Consider the following 25,696-nt stretch of genomic DNA (forward strand, 5'->3'; position numbering starts at 1 on the left):
GATAAGGCAATTAAAGCACAATATGCTCTTGTATCCTGTGGTTATGAGTTCATCATAAATAGCTGCGAAGGGTGGAGGAGAGGGCACTGGCAGCAGTGGACACCAGCTCAGAAGGTGGTGAGGATGAAGCACTGGGTGTGCCTGATAAGGACTTGTTATAGAGCAGACTTTGTGCCTGAAAGGCGCCTGTTACGGGAAGGGTGCTGAGATGCTGGGTACAACGGGGCTATTCATGCTGTGCAGTGGCTGCTGTGGGCACACAGTGCCATTCATGGGGTAACTTCATTGTCCTCAAGGAGCACGTGCCTTCACAGGATGGAGTCATCTGCACCAAGGATCACAAGAGCATCCTCCTGACATGTGGTTGTGTGGTTTGTGTGTTTTTCAGCATTAAAAACACCTTCAGCCTGGGATGGAGATCCAGAGGAGCGGGTGTGTAATCATGGAACCCCAGACTGGTTTGGGTTGGAAGGGACCTTAAAGCTCACCCAGTTCCAACCCCTGCCATGGGCAGGGACACCTTCCACTAGAGCAGTTTGCTCCAAGCCCCTGTGTCCAGCCTGGCCTTGAACACTGCCAGGGATGGGGCAGCCACAGCTTCTCTGGGCACCCTGTGCCAGCGCCTCAGCACCCTCACAGGGAAGAGCTTCTGCCTAAGAGCTCATCTCAGTCTCCCCTCTGGCAGGTTAAAGCCATTCCCCTTGGCCTGTCCCTACAGGCCCTTGTCCAAAGCCCCTCTCCAGCTTTCCTGCAACCCCTTTAGGCACTGGAGCTGCTCTGAGGTCTCCCCTTAAGAAGCCTTCTCTTCTCCAGGCTGAACCAGCCCAGCTCTCTCGACATCGGTAATGCTCTTGATGGTTGGGAGCGGGCTGTCCCCTGCCTTGTTTTCCCTTCCAAACTACGGAATAATGGCAGTTTCCATGAGGATCCATGCACAGAGGAGCTTGCGCACCCCCAAAGCTGAAATAAAGCAGCCCTGTAGTTGGAAACATATTGGGTTGGTCTTGATGCTGAGTGGGGACAAGTTCAAACTGCGGGACAGGAGAAGCGACCTCTCCTCCCTGACGACCCAGCTCTTTCCTCGAGGGGTAAAATTCCCTCCATTTTCACCTAAGAAGTTTTTCTGCTCCAGCTTTGGCAGTTGGAGCCTTGCTGGTGAGGGCAGGAGGGGCAGCAGTGACCTTGGAGCAGTGTCAGCACCCACTTGAGCCCGCGGCAAACATTGCCGAAAGGTAGTGAAAAACGGGAGGCTTTGAATTCCAGACGTATCCCAGGAAATAGATTGCTGTTGATGTAACTCCTGAGACAGATTCCAGCTCCCAAGCCCTGCTGTTTGTTAAATAAACACGAACGAGAGCCTTCAAAAGGTCAGCTTGTGGCTTGGTGGGAAAAAGCCTTTGGTTCAGGATGCAAAGGAAAGCATCAGTTTGGAGGGCGCAGAGGACCTCGAAGGGTGCCTGATTTTGACTTGGTCAGGCTCTTCCACGTGCAGCCGTCGTTATTCATTGCCCTGCTATTTATGTATCTAAAGCTCAAGCAGTTAAAACAAATCCAAGTTCAGATTGGAAATGAGGTTCATAATGATGTTTGCTCCTCTGGTTTTCTCCCCCTCCCTGTTCCTTTGACAAACAACTGTCTATTCACTGACGTGCAGCAAACCTCATCTCTGGTGTCCACCAACACAGGGTGGACCAAGTGCTACTCACTGAGGTTTCCCTGCCTCAGTTTCCCAAATGGATCAATAAAGACAATGCATTTTTTCACCTACCCCTCTCCCCAAGCTCCTGAGGCTCATGTAGGATGCCATTTGGGTGCTACCACAGCAATAAAACCTTGCTTTTAGGTACCAGGTCCTATTGCTGCCAGAAGCAGCATGAAGGAAAGATCCATCTCCCTATAAAGGGCTGATTTGTTAGTGCAGCCCCAGAGTGCCCATTTCATGTGAGGCGCTTTAAAGTCAGAGGATGCTTGTAGGAGCTGATTTATTGCAGCAGCCTCTATTTTAGTCACCCGTCAGAGCTTTTAATAGCAATAACGTGGAATGCCATGACATCCATTGTTTTGGTTTTACAGTCAAAGTGGTCCCATCTGCCCCAGTTATGAATCTGTGACTCACCAGACACAATGGGCTGAAAATAAATTCAGCTGTGGAAGCAAGAAACGCGCCGTGCTCTGGGACATGGCTGGTTTTGCCATGAAATTACTTTTCCAGCATGGAACGGAGCTTGTGCACATGGATGGGCTCCTCCAGCAGCATCCCTTGCTCGTGCAATGGGGGTCTGAGTGCTGAAGGGTCCCTTGGTATCCAGGGACCATGTCCTACCACCCCTGCTCCCAGCTCCATCCCCTGCTCCCAGCTCCATCCCACCACAGGGCCCAGGGATGCAGGGTTGGGTGCTGCACCCTTGTTCGTGCTCACATGGAAGGACAGGGCTGGAAATGCAAACAAAGCTTGGCAGTGTTTGCCCCAAACACGGACAAAATCCAGTTGTATCCCAGAGATGCACATCTGATCCATGGCCTCTGCTCCCCGGGCTCGTGTGCTACACGGACCCAAAAACCAGCTTATATAAGGCACAGGGATTCATCCTTGACTCAATTAACATGCTCAAAAGCAGTGGCCAAGAGTGGTTGTTCTGTTTTAAATAAACCACCCAAACCCCAGCATTCCAGGACATTTCCAAGCTCGCTGCTTCCTGCCATGGTCCAGGAGGATGCAGTGGCATCGGGATTTGCAGACAGCAAATCTCAGCAGTTTTTTTCTCCCCTTGAAGGTGCTTCATCCATTGCCACAGGATGTTACTGGCATTGGAAGGATGGAGCAGGGGGCAGGGTTTGGATCTGTGCTAGGTGCAGTGCAGTGGTGGGAACGGCTCCTTTGGGCACTGGGGAACCTTTTCAGTGCAGAGTCGTAGTGGTGATGATGAGAACAGTTCTTTGGGAGCCTCTTTCTTGCAAAAGCCTCCCAAAGCATTTCAGGAGGTGGCCCTAAATAACCCAGGAGGGCAGTTCACTCTCTGTTTCACAGGGAAGGTGCTCAGCGCTAGCCTGGAATGGAGACTGTGTCAGAGCAGTGACTTGTATTTCAAACCTGCCTTTACTTTGCAGGAGGCCACAGTGCAGCAGTGGGTGCAAGTGCTCCAGGGGCAGTTACAGGAACATGACTCCAGTTTACTTATGCCCCTCACATCTTTAATCCATCCCAACCTTAATTTGATGCCTGGGGAAAAGCAGGCTCCTGTTATCACCTTGGATCAGTCACTGTGTGCTGATTCTGCTCCGTGTGTGTTGCGCTCGAGGCCAGGTTGCAAGCTGCTCTAGTGGAAGGTGTCCCTGCCCATAGCAGGGGTTGGAACTGGATGAGCTTTCAGGTCCCTTCCAACCCAAACCAGTCTGGGATTCCATGATTCTGTGAAGTTTTGCCTGCTCTGGGGATGAGCTGGGTTCAAGGTCCTCATTGCTCATGGCAGAACCACTCCAGCTAAATCTATGGCGTTGCAATAGGATCATGAGGAGAGCAGCATGGCCCTTCTGCCACCATCTCTGCTAGGCTTTCAGCAGAGCATGTTGGCATGAGCCTGTGATGCTCTAAGGATGCTCGGACACAATCCCTTGGGATGTGAAAGGCCAGGTGCAAGAGGGATGTGCAACCTGGAGATACATAAATACACAGTAATCACTCATGAGGCTGCCTGATGGCGGGTCTGAGCAAACCCATTTCCCCAGCTCACAGCGAAGGGCTCATTGTCTTAGGGAAAATATTTGGTTTGGGCAGGAAATGAGGATTTCCTCCAATTATCATTGGGAATGGGAATGGGCCGGGAGGCTGCACTGGGACTGAGTCCTGCGTGTGGGGTGCTGCGGGATGCTGTGCATGGATTGAACCCCATGAGAGCATCACTGCTCTCTGACCTTATGCACAAGCTATGCCTGCTGCATTCCTCCATGGTTTCTGGGATTCATCTCTCCAGCATGTCCCTGGGGCTCTGTAGCACCAGAGGGATTCCTGTCAGTGGCCCATATAACACCTTTTCCTTTGCATTTATAGCAGCTCACTAAACACCCTCACTGTCACTGGGCAGCTACAGAGCCCCAAAGACAAGAGCAAAACTGCAACTAAACCCAAATTAACTCCCCAGGCTCCAAAGGCAGCGCTAATACTACTGACTTAAAACCTCCTTCTTGCCTTGTTTTGGGTTGTTTGTTTAACAGTGTGGTGTGAAGTGATGTGGTGGGATAATAGATATTTCTGAGCCTGCTCTTGAAAGCTGTTTTTCACACCAAACAGCTAAAGCTGAAGATTTCCCATGCACCATCTAAGCACTGGTGCCTGTTACGGCAAAATTAGGATCGGGGCTATGTAAATACTCTTCCTTAGCAAAAGAGCAAGGAAGAGCCTGAAAACGAGGAGCAACCTGCTCTAGTGGCAGGGGGTTGGAACCGGATGAGCTTTGAGGTCCCTTCCAACACAAACCAGTCTGGGATTGTATGAAATGAACAAGTGGCAGGTAATAGATAATAAGTTGAAGGTGTTTTACCAATGTTTGCCTCGGAGAGTGATTTAAACCCAAGCCTGTTAGAGGAGCCCCAGCAGAGGTGTGTTTGCTGATGAGGAGGGCTGGCACAGGCGCATCATCCCTGCACAGAGCATCACTGCTCACTGCCCGCTTCCCCCTTTCCTTCTGGCACCGGGTTATTTTGAGCTCTATGAAGCAACTGTAGCCCAGTGTGCACACAGGAGGTGCTGACAGCTTGGTAGGTCAGGCCGGTGGTGCTGACAGCTTGTGGCGTTACACCTTCCCCAGGCAGTCACCTGGCAGGGTGGAATGACACAGAGAGTGCTTGCGCAAAAGCTGGGATGACCATGGGGATCACAATCCTGCCAGTGTTCACTCCAACACATGCACTGTGTCTGCAGGGATGGGGATCAGGGAAAAGCTCACTGCTGGGGATTTTGTGAGGGGAAGAGTTGTTATGTGATACATGTTGCTGTGTTCTTCAGTTCGCTTGTTGTTGTGGCTGCCAGCATCCAGACCCTGTCCCCAGTGGGGACACATGCTCGAAGGGAGGAAAAGGATGGATGAATGAGCTCCTGCAGCCTTCCTGCGTTTTAGCTGGGGTCCCTGCACAGTGTGGAGCATCACTGAAGGAAGGAGATGTACCCTAAGTTTGGTCACCACCATTCAGGAAGGGCTTTGTTCTAGAGGTCGTCTGACAGCCCCATGTCTTATCCCAAGTGGCCAAGGGTTTCTTATTTGTATGTATAGATGATTTTTCAGGTGGTTGCTTTAGCATCATCCCATTTTATTCCTTGCCCTGAGGAATCGTCCATGAAGCTTTGGGGAGAGCTAGGGACTAAAAAACAGCACCTCAGATGGTCCTAAATGGGTTACTGTGGATGTGAGTAAGGTGTTTTGGGTGGAAGGTACATGACAGATGCTTGCTGGGTGAGGTCAGGATGGCCAGAAGCAATCTGGCCACTGCTCCATGCATCAGATCCATGATGGTGTCTGCATTCCCACAGTTTCCTTGAGACCAACAGCGTTTGAGATGCTCGATACCCTGGTATCAGTTGGTCTGGCACTAAAGGACAAGGTTTTGGAGAAGCTTAGAGGGGTCCAGGGCTGCCTTGTCCATGGGAAAACAAGGACCACATTGTGCCACCCAGACTGCTTTTTGGCTCATCTCAATGGAGGACTCGACTGCCCAGTTTTGCAGCTCAGCACTGCAGAACGCGCTGGGTTCACCCAATAAATTAGGATATGAGTAAAAAACTCCTGATGGGTTGAGAACAGACACTGCATTGATGGCGGTGGCTGATCCACAGCCAGCACAGGCAATGCTAGTGCCGGTTATCTCATCTTGAGGGTACCATTCCCCAGCGCATTCATCCATGCACCGTTGCAACTCCCCACACCGGGAAGGTGAGCCATGGGATCTTGCCACAGCCGGTGCCTGTGGAAACTTGCTTTCCGAGCTGATCACCGTCAAACCTGCGTCACAGGGAACGCCTCCGCACGTGGCCTTCCTCTGGGAGCCGCAGCACTAGGAGCAATGGCACCATTGGAAGGGTTTTTCCATCCTCTTTCAAGGGAAGGTAAAAGTACTCCCTGGAATGACTCCAGGTCTTGGACTAGATGATCTCCAAAGGTCCCTTCCAACCCTAATGATTCTGTGACTCAGCGCTGCACGTGGAAGATACTGGGTTGCAGCGTGTGTGGATTTGAGCAGGGAAAATGTTGGCTTGGTTATCTTGCCAAAGTCCAATAAAATGCAAAATATCCCTGGAAGTCAAGTACCTTCATGGCTGTTCTCCAAGACATGTCCAAGCTTGGAAACACTTTCTGTTTGGATGGGAAGAGCATGCCGTGAGCCTGTTTTGTTGGTCTCTAGGTCGCATCCTCCTTCATTCATCATTGTGGACATCACCCATCTCCTTCTCTGAAGTGCTGTGGAGCATCCTGGCATGCCCGTGCCTGGGTACCAAGCCCAGGGAGGCACCGGGGCTGGGAGATGAGCTCCTTTAGCAGGAGGAAAATGAAGGTTCTCAGAAGTGCCAGAGTTTTGTTTGTAGAAGGGATTTGCACTTCTGAGAGGGCTGTTGACTTTCAGGAGGCTTGGGCTTTCAAGTGCCTAAATCACTGTTGGAAATATGCTTGCAGATGTTTTCTGAGTACTTAGAAAATACTTCTGCTATGTCCTCAGGCCTTCTCCGGCTGCAGTGGTAATTACAGGTTGTCCATTAACCACAGTGTGCAGATCTCTGCTTGAAGCTGTTAGGCATTCAGCACCTGGAAGACAGGCGGCATGGAGAGGCACGGCTTGTGTTTAACAGGGTGACGTGGGGGCAGTTGCATTTGTAAAGGACAAATGCATGTTCTTTTCACGTGGGCTTGTGGGTTATGGGCTTTTGGAAGGTTTCAGGGACTAAAGGCCATGGGAAATGCATCCCCACCAGCTTGGGCAATGGCCAGCTCCTCCTTGGGCACCAAGAACTTCTCCTTTCAGTTACAGCAGCTTCTGTATCATCTCCTGCAAGGACTCGTTTCACCATAGAGTATCATTTAGTGTCTAAAGCCTCTTGGTGACATGTGGTCAGTGGGTGTGAATTCATCACAAGTACCTCTGATTTCTTAAGAGTGTGAAGTAGGAGGAGCTTTGACCTGCATCCCTCAGGGAGGATGTAAATGGGTGATTCTGCCTCATTCACAGCCTGGGGTGAGTTATTTCAGTGGAGTTAGTCCCAGCTTACCTGGATTTGAAAGCAAAAAAAGCCCTTAAGCAGATGTGCATAAATTTCCCAGGAACATTGCTGGGAATGTTTGGAGCAAGGCTGTATCTTCAGGCTGCTGCATGTTTGGTCCTGAGTTGTGCTGGAGCAGATGCAGGCAGCAGCAGTGTCACTCCATGGAGCGATGCTCTGTTGGGTACCAGTGTTCTGGCTACTGCAGCTTCAGTCTGGCCCAGGCTCTTGGAGATAAGGTGTGATGGAAACAGCAGTAGGGTTTGCCTTCCCCTGGGTAAATGAGTGCAGGAGACCCAAAGAGCTCTCCTACACCCTCCTGCCATCCACAGGCAACCCAACATCCGTGTTAGTTTAACAACATCTGTCTAACCTATATTAAGGCCCCTTCCAACACAAACCATACTAGGATTTTATGACACTAAAAAAGCCTCCCCTGAGATTGGGATCTTTAAAAGCAAGGAATCCCCTCACCCAGAGCTTCATTACTTCAAGATATCCTTCAGATACGCTTCATGTTTCTTACTGCATGTAAATCCTATGTCAGGAGGGGAAATGTAAGGAGGAGGGAAGCGCTGATGCTCACGTGCTTATGACAGCTATTTATTGCTGTGGTTTTAGGGGCCATAGCTCAGGTGAACAGCTTTGGCTATTGAGGGGGCTGCTTCCCCCCAGTTGTTTATTGCTCACCTTCAGGCCCTTTGGTTGGGACATGCCCAGATGTGAAGTGTGAAGTGAGTGAACCATCAGACACTCGCTTGCAAACCGGCTCTTGTGAGAGGCTTGCACAAGCTGCTGAGCTGCCCACGGTCTCCTCCTGCTCCAAGCGCACGCTCTGCAAACACACCAGTGGCTTGGCCACGTTATTTCCATTGGCACTCACTAATAAGGGTTTTGTTTGCTCTGTCAAAACCAGCCTGGTAAGAGGCAGGCCCTGCCCGGTGAGCACGCCTGTGGTCAGGCGGCATCTCGGGAGGTGGTGTGTGCTCTGCTGACAAGGGTTCTGCATGCCCGCAAGCTCCTCAGCGCTGTCAGAGCTTGGAACTGTTTTGAAGTCGTGGCAGTGCATAAACTGCATCAAGTTTCTGGCTGAGGCAACCAGCCATGGAGCCTCTTTGTTGGAGAGGTGAGGGACAGAGAACTGACCTCGCGTGGTCTTTAATAAGGGAGGAGAGCCACGAGCCACAGCAGGGGGTTAGCAGTACTTGAGCTCCAGATACTTGATGGGGCTGAAGTTTGCAGCCCTGAGGAGAAGGACTTGGGGGTGCTGGGTGATGAGAAGCTCCCCCATGACCCAGCTTCAGTGTGTGCTTGAGCCCAGAACCCCCCTGTGTGCTGGGCTGCACCCCCAGAGTGTGAGCAGCAGCTCATGGAGGGGATCCTGCCCCTCTGCTGTGCCCTGGGGAGACCCCCCTGCAGCCCTGATCCAGCTCTGGGGCAGCAGCACAAGAGGGACGTGGAGCTGTTGGAGCGAGGCCAGAGGAGGCCATGGAGATGCTGCGAGGGCTGGAGCAGCTCTGCTCTGGAGCCAGGCTGAGAGAGCTGGGCTGGGTCAGCCTGGAGAAGAGAAGGCTCCTGAAGGGGAGACCTGAGAGCAGCTCCAGTGCCTAAAGGGGCTGCAGGAAACCTGGAGAGGGGCTTGGGACAAGGGCCTGTAGGGACAGGCCAAGGGGAATGGCTTTGAACTGAAAGAATGCTGGAACCAGCTGGTCTTTAAGATCCATTCCAACCCAAACCATTCTGTGCCTGTGAGTTCCTCTTTGCTAGTGTAATAAATGGCGTTGTTGGAGACATTCACGTTGTTGAAGAGCTCAGAACAGCCTCTCACCATCTCACCTGCCTGTTCCCCCTTTCCCTTCACAGAACCGACAGACATTCAACAGCCTCACCTGCCTTAGCGCCGCGGCCGAGGACGGCTCCCGCCGCATCCCAGCCCCGCATCCATGGCCTGCAGCCCCCTGCTCCCCGGAGGTGATGCCGGGCAGGACCCCCGCCTGCACTCCAGTGCCGGAGCCTCCGCGCTCGCGCGGCGAGGATCACCAGGCCAGCAGGGATGACCTGTCCTGTGAGGAGGAGGAGGATGCTGCAGCATGGCACGGTGCTGGGACCGGCACCGACAGCCTCTTCCAGCTGGATGGAGAGATTGACATCGAGCAGATAGAGAACAACTGAAGAGGGAGCGGGTCCTCTCGCCCGGGTGTCAGCAGAGCCGGGCAGGGCTCCCCACTGCCAGCAATGGGGCTGTGGGGTCCTGCCACTGCTCCCCTCCGGAGGGGACGAAGCAGCTTTGCCAAAACTTCATCAGGTATTTAGAGCAATTTGTGTGCATGCGTGTGTAAATCTTGACATTCTTTGTAACTACTGTAGCCAGAGCTCAGCTAGGTGGGTAGGACTGCCTTGTCCGACTGGGAACTGCCTTGTCCAACTGGGAACACCAGGCATGGGGATGGCCAACAGCTCGCCTTTAGTGAGTAAATGGCGTTTACCAACCTAGGGTTGGAGCTGATGGGGCTGGCCACGCTCCCCTGTGCTTGTTAAAGGGATGCACAAGGAGAAACCACCACCCGTGGGACTGGAAAAATGGGGGGAAACCAGAATATTGAGGTTTTCAAACCAAGCACTGGCTGCAGGGGAGGCTGCAGCTCCTTCTGCAGCATCCTGTGCAGCCCCAGCACCCCACGTCCCTGGCAGTGCCATGAGGAGGAAATCACAAGTGAAGAGTTTTGCTTAAATTTCATATTGGTGAGAGCTGGATTTTTACTTCTTTTTCCTTATTTTCCTTTTCCTGATGAGGAATTAAAGGGACCCCTGGCCCTCGTGCGGGGCAGCATCCACAGCCGCACTTGGTGGGCACAACCCGAGGATGCTGAAATGCCTTTTTTCCCTATATTCTCAGTCTTCCCTATTTTTCTTCCTCCCAGCCCCCTCTCTCAAACCCATTGGTGACAAAGACCCGATCAGGCTCGGTGCCACCCTCCCCAGCACCCAGTTTGGAGCAGGGCTGGACCGTGCACCCACTCACAGCGGCTGTGCCCTCTTTGCTACCTGAGGCACGGCTGCCGCCCTGGCTTGTGGCTCTGTCTCACTGTGAAGGGGGGCACAGCACGGGCTCACTTGACAAAGTCAGCTGGCCAAAGGCTGAAACCCCAGGTAGCAGCACTGAAAGCTTTTCCTCTCTCTGTGCCTTTTCTAAGCACAGATAAAGTGGTGACCGTTGTGTTTGTACCATACGAATTCTCTTCGGTCAATATAAGCTGTCCCCTTGCTAACAGGTTTAGAAGGACGCATAGGTTTTTGTTTCACTCCCTCTTGTTCTGGTTTTCTGTTTGTTTGAAGCTCCAGGAAAGCTGTACGAGTGGCTTCCAGCATCTTCTGCAGGTTCTCGTGTGCTCAGGATTTAGTTGCTGAGCTCTGCAAAGCGAGAAAGGAGAAAAGTCCTTGATACCAACAGCAACTGAAGATGCAATGTTAAAAGGGGGTTTAGCACCCCCTTAAAATAGGGTTCAGCACCCTCATTGGCAATGTTTTAGGGGCCTGTAACTCAGACAGGGCTGAGCCGCTGGTACAGGTTTTATTCCTTATTCCTGGTTACATTAGTGCACTTTCTTCCATGGTGGGTTGGGATGTGTGTGGCATCTCCCACCAGCTCTTTGTTATCCCTATCCTGGACCCACAGAGGTTTTGCTCATGGCAGTGGCCACATCCACTCTCTCCAGGCAAGCAGAGACAGCCCAAAATACTTGGGTATGACAGGGATGTCTTTTCATTCTGGGGACTCATAGAATCCTAGGATGGTTTGGGTTGGAAGGGACCTTAAAGCTCATCCAGTCCAGCCCCTGCCTCTTAAAGCACCACTTAATGCAATCATTAAAAGGAAAATACACCCTAGCATCATTTTGAGCCTTCCTGCCACCCCTCAGTTCTCAGCTTTGAGTCTTCCTAATGCTCCATCTCCCCTTCCACTGACACATCCCTGGCATCTCTTCCCAATTGACTGAAAAAGGGCAATTTCACCCCACTCCAGGTCCGGCTGCTGCCACAGAGCTTGGGATGGGTTCTTGCATCACCGGGGCTGTAATTCCTAAGGGCTCCCGTTTTCTTTCCAAGGGCTGCTACCGGTGCCATGCTAAGCCCACCAGTAGGAAGGTGAGTGATGGAGCACTCCCCAGCTGTACTCACCATAGCCGTAGCATTCAGTTTACACACAGCACAACCCGTTTGCCTTACAAAAGATGCTTCTCCAAGGAGTCATGGCCTTAGACTGGGCACGTTAGCGTAGGCACAGACTACAGTCAGCCACGGTTTTGAGGCCACGGTGGTGTCCTGTTGGGTGTTCTGTTGGGTTTGTATGATTTCATGTACTTATTCTCAGTTTAAGAAAGCCTTACTTTTTAAATTTCTCTTTTTCTTTTCTCTCTCTTGTAGAGGTAAAAAAAAAACATTTGTGGATTTATATATATATAAATATATATATAAATAAAGTAATGAAAAAGATTAAATATAATATAGTACGTGCCTCAGATTCAGGGGACATCCTGTTGATTGTAAAGTCCGATTGCTCCCTGGCACCAGGAGATCCCTGTGCCCACAGCAGCAGAGCAGAGCATCCTGCTCTTGGTTTGTAATGGACTTCACCTATTCCACAGGTGCTTTTGTATTGGTACCCCCCCTCCCCGGCTAATTCCTGCCGGCTGCCAGAATGTGATATTAAAGTAATATGCAGACAAGGGATGTTATTCCTTGCTAGGTAGCTAAAACAGGCTCGTGATTGTGAAGAGACATGGTGACTTGTACAAGACGTGACCCAGTCTGGCCAGCAGCAGCTGTGCCAGCAGCAATAAGGGTTCATCACCTTGCAAAAGAACAGGGGTTTTAATAGGCAGTGTCATAGCCCACATGGTGTGTTTGCAGATGCAGCTCTTTGAGCTGCGATTACACGGAAATCAAAGCAAAACAGCTAAAGAAGTATTTGTAAAATAGATTGTAATATTTCCACGTTATAGCAGAGCCTCTTTGGCTGGTGGATAAAGTTGTGTTTCAAGTGCATTGTTTGAAAGCTCCTGGCTGAACAGGCTAACCAGACTTACGTAGGATGTTGTAGGATCGTAGCAGTGCTTCACGGCGTCGGTGGGTTTGATGTTCGAGGAATGACTGGAAAAGAAGAGGATGGCCAAAAAATAACCCATGCAGAAGAAGGAAGGAAGGAATAAAGCCTTCTGAAGCTATGACCTGTAGTAGCCAAGCAGTCTCGCTGGCAATTGCACAAGCACAGCGGGACGTGCGTGTCCGGGGAGGAGGTGCCGGTGTCCTCTCCCCGCTGGTGAGGAGGTTGCCCACTCGTACCCCTCCATGACTTGATTGCACTAGAGCAGCTCAATCTCAGGAAATTGCTTGTTACTTTTACTGTGTAAATAAAGCTTCCTGGTTCAATAACCCCCGGGGGTGTCTCGCCTCTCCGTGCTGTCCTGTGGCTGCGGGGAGGAGGGAGTTGGGGATAGTGCTGCCCCTCTGGTTGGAGTCTGATGGGTGCAGGAGCCCTTCTATTCAATAGCGGGTCTGGATGAACCTTCTTGGCATCTCCATGGGTGCTGGGGATGCGGGTGGTGATGGTGTCCCAAAAATGGGTGTGGGTTGGGAAAGCCCCCATCTGGGACCCTCCGTTGGGGTGTCTGTGTTAGAAATAGCATGGGAGTCCCAGCCATGGGTTGCATGAGGAAATGGGCATTTTGGGATGTTCACGTGCAGGCAGATGTAATCATAGCGTGGTTTGTGTTGGAAGGGATCTTAAAGCTCACCTAAGGTCTCCTCTCTCAGCCTGGCTCCAGAGCAGAGCTGCTCCAGCCCTCGCAGCATCTCCATGGCCTCCTCTGGCCTCGCTCCAACAGCTCCACGTCCCTCTTGTGCTGCTGCCCCAGAGCTGGATCAGGACTGCAGGGGGGCCTCCCCAGAGTGCAGCAGAGGGGCAGGATCCCCTCCTTGAGCAGCCCATGCCCCCCCACCTGAGACTGGCTGTTACGTAGCTGTAACACAGCCAAAGAGCCGACAGCAATATCCAAGTCAATATTTAAGCACCAAGCAGCACGTTACACTTTGTGTTTAAGGACAGAGATGAAGTCCTTCCCCTTAAAAGAAAACCTAAACTCATGCTTGGCAGGAGCTCCCAGCAGAGCAAAGGCACATGGAGGGTGTTAACTAAATCCTTGGGGAAACAGGGCAATCTCCCTTTGCAAATCCGAGAGGAAAACTGCTGCGTTTCCTTGAGCCAGCAAACAGTTCACAGAGTTTCATGACAGATGGCAGGATGTTTATCTGCCAAAACTTAATCAGATTGAAGCGACAGGCTGAGCATGATGGAATACAAAGGAAGAATTAGGGGATAAAGAGGAAACTCTCAGTGGTCCATCACAGCCCTAACGCTGATCCAGGGTTCACAGCATCCTTCATGTGCGTGGATGTGGTCGGTACCGTCCCCTTTGGCTGAACCACTACCCAGAGGGTAAGAGGTACAAAACCAGACCTCAGACATGCACCAAGGTCATTTTCCCACGTGTTTTGTTTTATCATGATTTAATTCCTTAGCCTGCTGTCTCCAAAGGGTGCCCTGCACCTCCAGCGCTCACAGGCTGCTCCAGGAACACAGAGCATCATCCCTCCCGTGTCCTGCAGCGACCAGGGTCATCTTCAGCTGTTGGGAATGCTGGAAAAATAGCTGGAATTGCCATGTACCTCCTCCTTGCACATGCAGGAAGCAGTAGCTGTATGCAAACAGTGGCCAGAGCATGCTGCCTAAGTGCATGTATATATAAATGCATATAACGTATATGTAATTGCACACCTTTCCATGGTCCCATGGGAGGTCTGAAGCAGGTTAAAGCCCAAATGGTCTCATTTCATTGCACTCTAAAGCACAAAGTCTTGCCCAAAACCCAGTCTCATGTCTGTCCCGGCTCAATGGAGCATCATTGGCAGCCTGACCATGCTGAGCACTCCCCTGGCAGCAGGATGGGGCTGAGCTGGGGCTGAACTGATGCAGTGGGTCTCAGTAGGCATGTGCTGCTGGAGCAGGATCAAGCCACGGGGATGTAGACCAGGTTCAGGTAGCTACAGCCATGGGAGATTGGTGTATGCCTGTGTGCTTTTGGTATCTAGGAGAACAGCAATGACTATGAGAAGGAAAGAAGTGGCTGAACATTTATACCTCATATTTATAGAGCAGCATTTATAGTCCTGGCAGGAATGATGGAGCCGGTGCTTTACACAGACTGGTTCCCAGCTTGGACCATAAACGTAATGCCAGGAGCACCAGCACTGGCTGGAGCCAAGTCACCTGTGCTGGCCCCCATGGCAGGGCCAGCTGTACCATGCTGTGCCATGCCATGCAGTGATGCTCCCATTGGAGCACCCAGTGGTGGATGAGCTGGAGCTGGGTGGGACTCAACACCAGCAGTGCCCTGGCAACAGGGCTGGGATTTTAATGGGAAGAGGTAGGAAACCCACATCCCCACACATACAGCCACTGGGAGATGACCCCACGGAGGGAAGGAAAAGCCCATCAATCCCATGGCCCTCACCAGAGTATTCCAGGTAGTGAAAAGCATTTCACATTCCTCTAAACATCCCTATTAGGGCTGATCCAACTGAACACAGTGATAAACAGCCCAGATCCACAGGATGGGGTTTATTCCTGACTGTTACTCCATAAAGTGTCGCAGTGTTACCAGATTCCCGTGCCCCATCCCAGGGCAGGGCCAAACAGGGGCTTATCATGGGAGAAACACAGTTAGCAGCTTGCCAAGGGATCGGGGATGTCCCCTGCCCCACAAGGGTGTTTGTGCGTAGGAGAGGCACAAATGGGACCCCACAGAATGGGGCTGGACCGGTGCACCCCAACCCAGGGCTTGGTGGCCTCCATCACCCTCCAAGGACACCCCAATCCAATCCCAGGCACCTCAAAAGGCACAGTATGGGTGAGAGAAACAGGAAGAGCTGTCTGTGAATGGCTGGGACCCCATTTCCCACCCAGGCACCCCCAGGCTGGGTCCCTGGTGTGAACAAAGAGTTAAAGGGGGTTCAGCCCCCCCCAGCATTACCCTCAGGGGTCCCCTTGGGCAGCCAGGGAAGAGCCTGGCACTGTGGGAGAGCTGGCAGGGGCTTGGCCCCAAGGGGAGGACACTCAAGAGGCGCAGGAGGACAGGTCTGGTGTTCACGATGAGCTCAGTCCATCATTTCAGTCCTGTTCCATTGGGTATTCAAGGGTTCCCCAGCCCGGGCAAGGCTGGGGCTGGGGCTGTTGATGTCAAGTGGAGGTGGGAGAGGAGGAGGTGGCCTCACGGAGGGGCTGCTGTGCAGCCTCAGCCCTGTTCCTTCCAATCACCCATGGTGCCATCGGGTTTAGAGCTGCTGGAGGAGGATGTCAACCGCTTCAGCCAGGTTGGTCACGTACGCATCGGGCTTCACATGGGGGTGGTTCTCATCACAGGGCCTGCAGAGGACACAGAAGGGCACAGCTGAGCACTGACAGGATCCCAAGCGGGTCCCGTGTCCTAGGTCTGTCTTGCTGCTGTGGTGATCACAAAGGGCAATGCCAAGGTTCCCTCTTCTCCCCCTACCTCCCCCATGCTCAGGTCTTTCCAGCACGTTACAGTAGATCCCGTGTCCTTGTGCAACAGAGCTGGGAAAAGCCTCATACGGAAGACAACTACATCATTAAGGAATGCCTAAAGGTAACTTAGGTTATACTTAAAGGGGCTACAGGAAACCTGGAGAGGGGCTTTGGACCAGGGCCTGTAGGGACAGGCCAAGGGGAATGGCTTTAACCTGCCAGAGGGGAGACTGAGATGAGCTCTTAGGCAGAAGCTCTTCCCTGTGAGGGTGCTGAGGCGCTGGCACAGGGTGCCCAGAGAAGCTGTGGCTGCCCCATCCCTGGCAGTGTTCAAGGCCAGGCTGGACACAGGGGCTTGGAGCAAGCTGCTCTAGTGGAAGGTGTCCCTGCCCGTGGCAGGGGCTGGAACTGGGTGAGCTTTATGTTCCTTTCCAAAACAAACCATTCCAGGATTCTAGGACACCTCCAGCACCCTGCCACGTGCTTTGCAAACCTTCAGCAGTTCCAGTTCCCTTTGCAGAAATGATTCTCTCATGAGAGTGCCATTCAGAGCAGCAGCACCTCCAGCCACAGACTAACCCTGGAACCCCAGCTGGTCTGGGAAAGAACAGGGTTAACTCCAAGCCTGTGCTTTTCAGGGCATCTTTTCCACTGTCCCCAGCAGTGCTCTGTTCTGCGTGCATTCGCTTCATTCACCTTAATGACTCCTTGAAGTTGCTGCCCAGGACTCTGCCAAGCAGTGTAGATCCCTTCATCCCTCACACATACTCAACTGCATCTGGGTGAACCACCACAAGACCATTCCTAATAGGTGAGTCTAGGCAGGGAATTCAACCTGTCAGAACAGACCTATCCAAGTGGAAATCTGACCCAGACAGCAAGTGAACCTTCTTGTTCCTGCAGAAGCTGAATTTTCACTGCCCCTTATGACCTGAGATTTGATATTATAGAATCATAGAATCACAGAGTAGTTTGGGTTGGAAAGGACCTTAAGATCATCCTGTTCCAACCTCCCTGCCATGGGCAGGGGCACCTCACACTAAACCATGGCACCCAAGGCTCTGTCCAACTTGGCCTTGAACACCGCCAGGGATGGAGCATTCACAACCTCCCTGGGCAACCCATTCCAGTGCCTCACCACCCTCACAGTAAGAACTTCTTTCTTATATCCAATCTAAACTTCCCCCTGTTTCAGTTTTAACCCGTTACCCCTTGTCCTGTCACTACAGTCCCTGATGAAGAGTCCTTCCCCAGCATCCCTATAGGCCCCCTTCAGATACTGGAAGGCTGCTCTGAGGTCTCCACGCAGCCTTCTCTTCTCCAGGCTGAACAGCCCCAACTTCCTCAGCCTGTCTTCATATGGGAGGTGCTCCAGTCCCTGATCATCCGCGTGGCCTCCTCTGGACTTGTTCCCATAGTTCCATGTCCTTTTTATGTTGAGGACACCAGAACTGCACACAATGCTCCAGGTGAGGTCTCATGAGAGCAGAGTAGATCATGCTTCACCATGAGGAATCCTTCACTTTCTCTTAGCCAGCAGCCCTGGTACCACGCTGCAGCTGCTCTTACCAAGTGACCGAGTGAAGAGTTAGAACTGCAGAGCCAGTTCCCGCAGCACCCTGCTGCTTCCTGGATGTCTCAGGCTGAAGGATTGATCTGAACTAACCAGTTTAGGATGAGCAGAGGAGCTGGCTCAGAGCACACGGGGCTATAGATAGCTGATCAGCTGCTGCAGCACCGACAGCTATGGGAGAGGAGGATGTTTAGTCATCTCCTGAGGAGGATCTGATGGATGTGAGTAGCTATAGAGCCTCCAGACCTCTACCCATGTTGCACTGTGATAAAGATGCTTCATATCTTTAATGTGCTGTAACGCACTGATCATTTTGGATGGCTTTTCCCTCTCCTAACACTGCACTGTGCGCAGGACAGGCACTGCTCGTGTGTCCCTGTAGGGACCAGGAAGGACCACACCAGGTTTCAGAGGGTTCCTGTGCTAAGCCACGTATGGCTCCTTTTGATGCAGCTTGGTCCTACCAAGCTGGGAGCCAGCCATCCCACCAGCAGCAAGGACGGGCTGTCCAAGCACCAAACCCTCACATCATGCTGTCCTAGGACACTTCATATACCAGCTGGAATGACTTTCTCAGCACCTTGCGTTAGTTTCCAGCAAAACATATGGAGAACAAAAAGGAAATAGCTGGATTACGTGTGGACAAAGTATTTAGTAGATAAAACTCCAAGTGGAGGCAGCTGACATGGATAGTCATGGCCACAGGGATGGAAAGAGCCCCAGAATCCAGCTCAACCTGAGACCTGCCACAACTTGACTTGAGAGAACACGAGCAGACAGGGATTGATCAACACACGATCAGTATCACAGGTTAAAATTAGGTTTTACATCATGCTTTACAAATGGGGGTGAGGAAAACACCTCGCAGGTCCAAAGCCCAAAGCAAGGCACCAAAGTGAAGAAGACAAATGAGCTCACTTTCCAGTGCAGAGCTGCAGTCATCTGGCAAACCTGGTCTGTAACACTGTGCATCCCAAAATCACTGACCTCTGCAGCAGCACAGCCTTCGGTGAGACTGCAAACCCCAGCTCACAAACTGCTCCTCTGTTAGAGTCACAGAATCCCAGACTGTTTCTGTTGGAAGGGACCTTAAAGCTCATCCAGCTCCAACCCCTGCCATGGGCAGGGACACCTTCCACTAGAGCAGGATGGTCCAAGCCCCTGTGTCCAACCTGGCCCTGAACCTCCCTGTTTAAGTCTGAACCCATCACCTCTTGTCCTATCACTGCAATCCCTGTTGGTACAAAGGATCTCTCTGTGTCACCACACTAACTCCCCAGCTAAGGAGCACACCCCCCTGCTGCATGAAAGGAGATAAAAGAGCTTGAAAGCGTTTCTCCACCAGCATATTCTTCAGGGGCTCTTATCATGGCTGTGAAACGCGAGACAGGGTTTGACAGGATTCTCTTTAAGAGGAATGCAAACGGACACTGTAACCACTGCTAGCTTCTTTGGACTGACACAGTCATTTTCCATGGTGCCACGTGTGAAACTCTCTTCCTTGTAAAATGGGCAGCTTAATGTTTGGCACCGAGAGCCCAGATAAATCACCGGGACTGACAGCACTGCTGATGGGCACTTGATGAATGGCTGCAGAGAACGTTTCCTGCTGTTATGATGAGAAACAAACCTGCACCAAAACTACTAAATGCACCCAATGGTGGAGCAGGGCCCAGAATTTCACAGAACCCCATTACCTGATGGTCTTTTCCAACCCAGCTGATCCCATGATTCTATTAGTGACGTGGTTTAGTAGATTGGATGTGGAAGTCCTGGGAGAAATGTTGGACTTGATGATCTTTAAGGTCTTTTGCACCCTGGGTGTGATTCTGTGATTCTATATCTGGACCCCATTTCTTATGTCACAAACAGATGTCCCTGGAACAGGAAGAGAGGCTTTTGTGGTTGAAACACCAGATTTTTGGAGAGCTGCTCTGATGGGGTGTGTGACCCAGGGCTGAAGGTTTGTCCTCACAAGGCAGCTACCGCATCCTTGCTTTCCTGCTGGCTCTTGCGAAGACGCTTTTGTTTGAGACGTCAGCACCATCAACAGAAACTTCTAAGCACAAGCCATGCAGCTGAGGATGCCTTCTATGCTGCTGCAGAATCACAGACTGGTTTGGGTTGGAAAGGACCTTAAGATCATCCAGTTCCAACCCCCCTGCCATGGGCAGGCACACCTCACACTAAACCATGGCACCCAAGGCTCTGTCCAACCTGGCCTTGAACACTGCCAGGGATGGAGCATTCACAACCTCCCTGGGCAACCCATTCCAGTGCCTCACCACCCTCACAGTAAAGAACTTCTTCCTTAGATCCAACCTAAACTTCCCCTGTTTCAGTTTTAACCCATCACCCCTTGTCCTATCACTACAGTCCCTGATGCACTCCCAAGAAGTAGGAGATCTCCAGAGATGACCTTGCCATACCATCTCCTCCTGGCCAATGCCCACAAGAGCTCCAGGAAAGCAAACCCCAGTCAGAGCAAACCAGCATCCTCCACTGCTTTTCTCTTGCCTCGCAGAACTGCACACAGAGCTAACTGTGTTTAACTGCAACTCATTTAAAGTCAAACAGGTAGAAATTAACAGCCAAATTGTTTGCTAACATCTGAAGGAAGTCCATGGGCTTGCTGCTTAATCTTTCCCATTTATATTAAACTGCTACAGCTTTAACTGAGCAGAATAAACCAGCTTCGGTACAACCACTTCTCCAGGCAATACACCTCAACACGAAAGGCAACGCTGAGACTGAGGGGATAGGGACTTATTTTCCTTCATGAATTACCCAAAGCTTGGCAAATACCAGCAAACATTCCCCAGATCTCTGTGTTCCTGAATTCCAAGGCACTTCCTGGGGTGAATACTTGTACTTTTCAACTGTACAAGAAGGTTTAATTTGGAGTGTTACGGTAATTTGTTCGTTTCTAACCAGTTGGTTGCTGGTGATGTTCTAACTAATGAGCTCAGATACACAGTTCCAGAAATAACTCCTTAGAAGAGGATGCTGTGAGTACTGGTAGAGCTAAAATGGGTGCATGATGGAATGCTTGGTGTCCCTGCTGCACTTTGATCTATCAGGTCCTCCACCAGGTCTTTTGAACCTGGCACTTTGCAAGATCTGGTGGAGGACATCACATCAGGGAGCAAGGAGGAGGTTGGAGACGATGATTATGACTGCAGATTTGAAGTGGTCCAGGGAGAACAAGTGGGGCTTTGTTAAAATACAGAAGTAAAAGGGGCAGAGGTGACAAGGACAGCAAAAGCTGGAGGTTGGCAGTGGCAAACTTCCATGAATAATGGAATGGTTTGGATTGAAAAGGAAATCACGCTCATTCCCTTTCAACCCCCTGCCATGGGCAGGGACACCACACACTAAACTATGTCACCCAAGACTCCATCCAGCCTGGCCTTGAACACTGCCAGGGATGGAGCTCCCGTCCAAGGGAGCAATTACCCCTTGAATAACCCCAATTCCTGCCATTTCTGCAAGCCACAGTGCACCACCAGGCCACTGACGGTGCTGAGGAAGTGGATGACGCAGGGAGTTGTTTTCCTCCACCCATCCCTATTTATTTTCTCTCTCAGGAAACACAGCACATGTGAACATGACAGATTAAGAGTTTTGGAGATTAAAAAGGCCTGGAAGTGTTTGTACAGGCTGTGGATTGGACATACACAGATTCATCCACGTACTTGCTTAAGCAAGAACAAACCAGAGGAAACACCACCCTCTTGACACCCTCCCTTCAGATACTTAATATGCATTGATCAGGTAATTGAAAGACCTTAAAGCTCATACAGCTCCAACCCCTGCCACGGGCAGGGACACCTTCCACTAGAGCAGCTTGCTCCAAGCCCCTGTGTCCAACCTGGCCTTGAACACTGCCAGGGATGGGGCAGCCACAGCTTCTCTGGGCACCCTGTGCCAGCGCCTCAGCACCCTCACAGGGAAGAACCTCTGCCTAAGAGCTCATCTCCCCTCGTCCAGTTTAAAGTTAACTGAGACAAATCGTATCTCATCTCTTGCATTCCTGCAGCCTGCCGGCATGTGGTGGAAACAAACCGTATATGCCAGGAGTGTTTAAGTGGCCCCCAGGTTGGATCGGGATGGACTGGGGGATCAGAAGCTCTGCACAGCATATATGGATGCACCTAGTGCTGCAATGCAAGTACAGTACAGCTGTTTTCAATAAAAGCAAGTCTCCCTCTCCCCCTTAAAGGCACGTTCACTGTTTGCAGAGCAAACCTGAGAGCTGGCTCTGCTCTGCCAAACTCTCCTGTCTAACAGGGTGTTTGCAAGCACCGTGAGACTCAGCACAGCCTGCTTGGATTAATTATTGATGACCTGCATGGCTTTGCCAAATGACCTTACTCAATTCAGTAGAAAATCATTTCAAATGCCCCTGAGAAAGAATTTGGACATCAATATTTCCTTTGTGCATATATCTGAACAGATGTGCATCTTAAATGCAACTAATGCATTAGCTATTAATGGGACTTAATAGTATAAGAGTGGGAAAGATTAATTTTAAGGGCTGAATTGGAAGCTTAGTGGTGCTCAGGCACCTTACTCTGTTTGGCACTTTAAAGACCTTCACCTAAGAGAATATTTCATTGCTTGCTTTTAATACATTGCTTACAAAATCCATATGAAAGGTGTAAAACGAATGCTGCCTTATGCACGGGCAAAGCATCGCATGGAGATTTAAGCCTCAGAATCCTGGCAGATCCAGACGCAGGCAAGAAAGGAGCTTTGCTATAAAAGAAGTCTTCATTTAAGATTTCAAATGCTGTTTGGAGAAGTTTAATTTAAAAAGTATTAGGCCAACTCTGTGATAATATAACCTCCAAACAAAGATACAGCATTAAAAACTGCTGCTCACCGCACAAGAATCTGAGCTACCCTAAGGATATTAACACTGGTCTTCAGATGGTGCTCACTAAATCAGTCTTAATTTGAAATGAGAATGAAACCATGAGATACCTGTGCCACTCCCAGGAAACCCAAGCAGGCAGGCACGCACACAGCCAGCTCTCCTTCCAAAGGGCAGGAACAGCCAATTCAGGCACGTGTTGGGCATCGGTACCTCCCTGCTCCCAAGCCTTCCCCACGTGGGAAGCCAAAAGAGCACCTTCACTGGAAGATTAAGGCATGTTCTGCATCTTTGGCTGCAAAGGTACTCAGCCTGGATGAGGAAATGAGAGGATCACACACAACCCCAGCACAGCAGGACGTCTCCTTGGGGTCTCTGCCTGATTTCTCCTCCCAGAGCAGACAGGAATATTACATCCATCCTCACTATGCTCAAGGGTGTCAGGAACCCACCTGTTTCTAAACATGCTCATGCTATTGACTGATATAATGAAAGGAAATACATATTTGGACTAGCAAACAAGAGTTCAGCCTAAGCCTGGAGTCAATGTATTATTTATACCTTCTGAAAGGGCTCAGAGCCACCTGAGCATGCACAGCTCCCCCAGATAACTTGGATGTGCTCCTCAGGAACTTCTGCCCCTTCCAAAGCAGAAGCAGAAGCTTTGCTACAGTTATTCCAAATTAAGGCTCATTTGCTTAAGCCACTCTGTAAATAAGATCTTCATAATCTGCCTACCTGCACTTTCATGTCCACAGTGCCAATGGATCATAGAATCCCAGACTGGTTTGTATAGGAAAAGACCTTAAAGCTCACCCAGCTCCAACCCCTGCCACAGGCAGGGACACCTTCCACTAGAGCAGCTTGCTCCAAGCCCCTGTGTCCAACCTGGCCTTGAACACTGCCAGGGATGGGGCAGCCACAGCTTCTCCGGGCACACCAGCAGTAACTCAAAGCTTTTAAATAACACATTTCCATGAATTATTCTGAGGTCTTTCCAACCTCTGCCAGTGACAGCGGACTGCATGAGCCGGGAAAACAGCTCCGTGCACATCACCCAGACAGCAGCTCCTGGTCCTCTGGCATCTGACATCTAAGGTAGCATCTCACAGAGCTGTTTATTTTTCAGAGCCTGCTTCAGCTGCTTAAAGTGATGGAGCTGATCAGCAGCTTTGCTCTTTGCTTTGTTTTAGGGATGAGAAAACCAGGCCTCCCTGGCAGCTGAGCAAGTAATGAAGTAAAGCCTTGTGCCATGTGCCTGCAGCCTCTGAGCTACTTTATGGGGCTGTTGGGGAGCAAAGCTCCTAAAGCCAACAGAAAAGAGCACAGTTCTGTATGGACCAGCAATAAGAAGCCCACACTGAATCCCTTTTCTTAACTGGCAATGGAGATCTTAGGCTAGGACACCTCCCTTAGAGAAATGCAGGATGTCCTCTGTCAATTCCATCCACAAAGATGGGAAGCTGTTCAAAGAATGATGACATACTGTACGTATGCACCACGCTTCAGCCAAGTATCTCAAGCTCTTTGGAAGCACAGGAGGAAAGATGCAGCACCACTGGCCTGGACACACAGTATAGCTATGCAGGGGCAGCAGGGATGGCCATGGGGTCTTCCTTCTCCTCCTGGCTCTCTTCCACGTGGTCCTCGCATCAGGCAGGACACGGGAGGGAGCAGTGGGCTGGGGAAAGCCAGCTAGCACATTTTCCAAGGTGTCAAACCACATCGATGTTCATGCTTAAGAATGGATTATGGAAAGCATGCTAAGCTAACATTGTTAGCGTAAGGATTAAATCCCCGGTGCTCCTGGCACTCAGCCCTCTGCTTGCACCGGGAGAACAGCAAGAGGTTTATACCCACTTCCTTCCAGCTTTGAGTTACAGCTCCTCAGATGAAGGTCGCTGGTGTGTCCAGCTTGTGGGCTACAGCACATGCTTAGTGCAGGGTCAGCACAAACCCCTGGTCTTGCTGAAGTCTTCCAAGGGCTTTGTCAAATACCTAATGCCAGTCAAGGCAATGGGGAGCTTGCTCTGCGTAGCCAAATAAACAATCCCAAATTTGAAACAACTGAATCACAGAATCACAGAATTAATTAGGTTGGAAAAGACCTTTAAGATCATCAAGTCCAACCATTCCCCCAGCACTGCCAAGGCCACCACTAAGCCATGTCACTGAGGGATGAATAGCAGTAAAGCATTCATAGAATCATAGAATGGTTTGGGTTGAAAAGCACCTTAAGATCATCTGGTTACAATCCCCTGCCACGGGCAGGGATGCCTTCCACTAGAGCAGCTTGCTCCAAGCCCCTGCGTCCAACCTGGCCTTGAACACCACCAGGGATGGAGCATTTACCACTCCTCTGGGCACTCTGTGCCAGAGCCTCACCACCCTCACAGTAAAGAACTTCTTCCTTATATCTAACCTGAACTTCTCCTGTTTCAGTTTGAACCCATCACCCCTTGTCTTATCGCTACAGTGCCTAATGAAAAGTCCCTCCCCAGCATCCCTATAGGCCCCCTTCAGATACTGGAAGGCTGCTCTGAGGTCTCCATGCAGCTTCTCTACTCCAGGCTGAACAGCCCCAGCTTTCTCAGGCTGGGACACCTGGTTTCAGCTCCGGGTGCTGCAGCCCATCAGCTCTGCACAGGCAAGGTCTGTACCCTTTGCTGAACTTGCAGAGCCTCCAGCACCATCCTCTCCATTGGTCCCCATCCACCACTTCTGCATATGTGATGTCTAATAAATGCCATGGCCACCTCCAAATAGCTTCTTTAAATTAGGTTGAGTGGGACTGACTAGATACTTCCCATGGCAGTTTATTGCTGGCTGTTACAGCCTGAAAGCACAAGATCATCAGGACTCCATCATTACTAGCTTTGTACCACACCTACCCTGCTCAGAGCAATGGCACCAGGCACCACCACTGCCATCACTTGTTTTCAGACCCTGCCACATTCATCCTTCTAAGGTTAAGATGGTTTCTGAGTCAATTCTTCACAGGTCTCAAGACCCAGAAACCAATGATGAAGTTGTGCAAGGTACCCAGAAGAGCTGTGGATGAAAGGGGGGCACACTGGGAATTCCATCCCCACCTCCAGTGCAACACGCAGTGCAAGAGTTTTCCAGTGCAGGCATGTGACCTCTCCCAAGGGAAATCTGAAAGTCTGCCATTCTAAAGGTGGCCTCAAAGCATCAGTAAGGCCATAGCAGCAGCTCAGTTTCCTCTGCTTAGGGATGGTACTTAGTATTTATTAGGATCTGACTGAACTTGGTACATTTTTTACATACTAAATCAATAACAAAGGCTTAAAGTTTTAGAACAGAGGAGAAGAAAGAACAAATAAACAAGAACAGCAGCATGGAGACTGCTTTACCTTCTTGGTATCCAAAGTATTTGCTTTT

At 50.8% G+C, this 25,696-nt stretch overlaps 2 protein-coding genes across 5 annotated transcripts in view; one reads left to right on the forward strand and one right to left on the reverse strand.

Moving 5' to 3' along the window:
• The window catches only part of FAM53B (family with sequence similarity 53 member B), a 48,880-nt gene extending 38,900 nt beyond the window's left edge, over positions 1-9,980 (forward strand). For both annotated transcript variants that reach the window (XM_062635236.1, XM_062635237.1), the window contains exon 5: positions 9,107-9,980. In XM_062635236.1, coding sequence (XP_062491220.1) covers positions 9,107-9,415 — 309 coding nt within the window. In that variant the 3' untranslated portion in view covers positions 9,416-9,980. The remainder of the gene's footprint in view (positions 1-9,106) is intronic.
• Positions 9,981-13,844: 3,864 nt separating this feature from the next.
• LHPP (phospholysine phosphohistidine inorganic pyrophosphate phosphatase) overlaps positions 13,845-25,696 on the reverse strand; it is a 74,067-nt gene continuing 62,215 nt past the window's right edge. The window contains exons 7-8 of one of the 3 annotated variants that reach the window (XM_062635204.1): positions 15,644-15,725; positions 13,845-13,943 (exon numbers count right to left, since the gene is read on the reverse strand). In XM_062635204.1, coding sequence (XP_062491188.1) covers positions 13,860-13,943; positions 15,644-15,725 — 166 coding nt within the window. In that variant the 3' untranslated portion in view covers positions 13,845-13,859. Of the gene's footprint in view, positions 13,944-15,358; positions 15,726-25,696 lie in introns of those variants that run through there. The other 2 variants (XM_062635202.1, XM_062635200.1) reach the window with 2 other exon arrangements.

The sequence above is a fragment of the Pezoporus occidentalis genome, unplaced genomic scaffold (genome assembly GCF_034315485.1).
Source record: "Pezoporus occidentalis ecotype Australia unplaced genomic scaffold, CSIRO_AGI_Poc_V1 ctg45, whole genome shotgun sequence".
Lineage (NCBI taxonomy): Eukaryota > Metazoa > Chordata > Aves > Psittaciformes > Psittacidae > Pezoporus > Pezoporus occidentalis.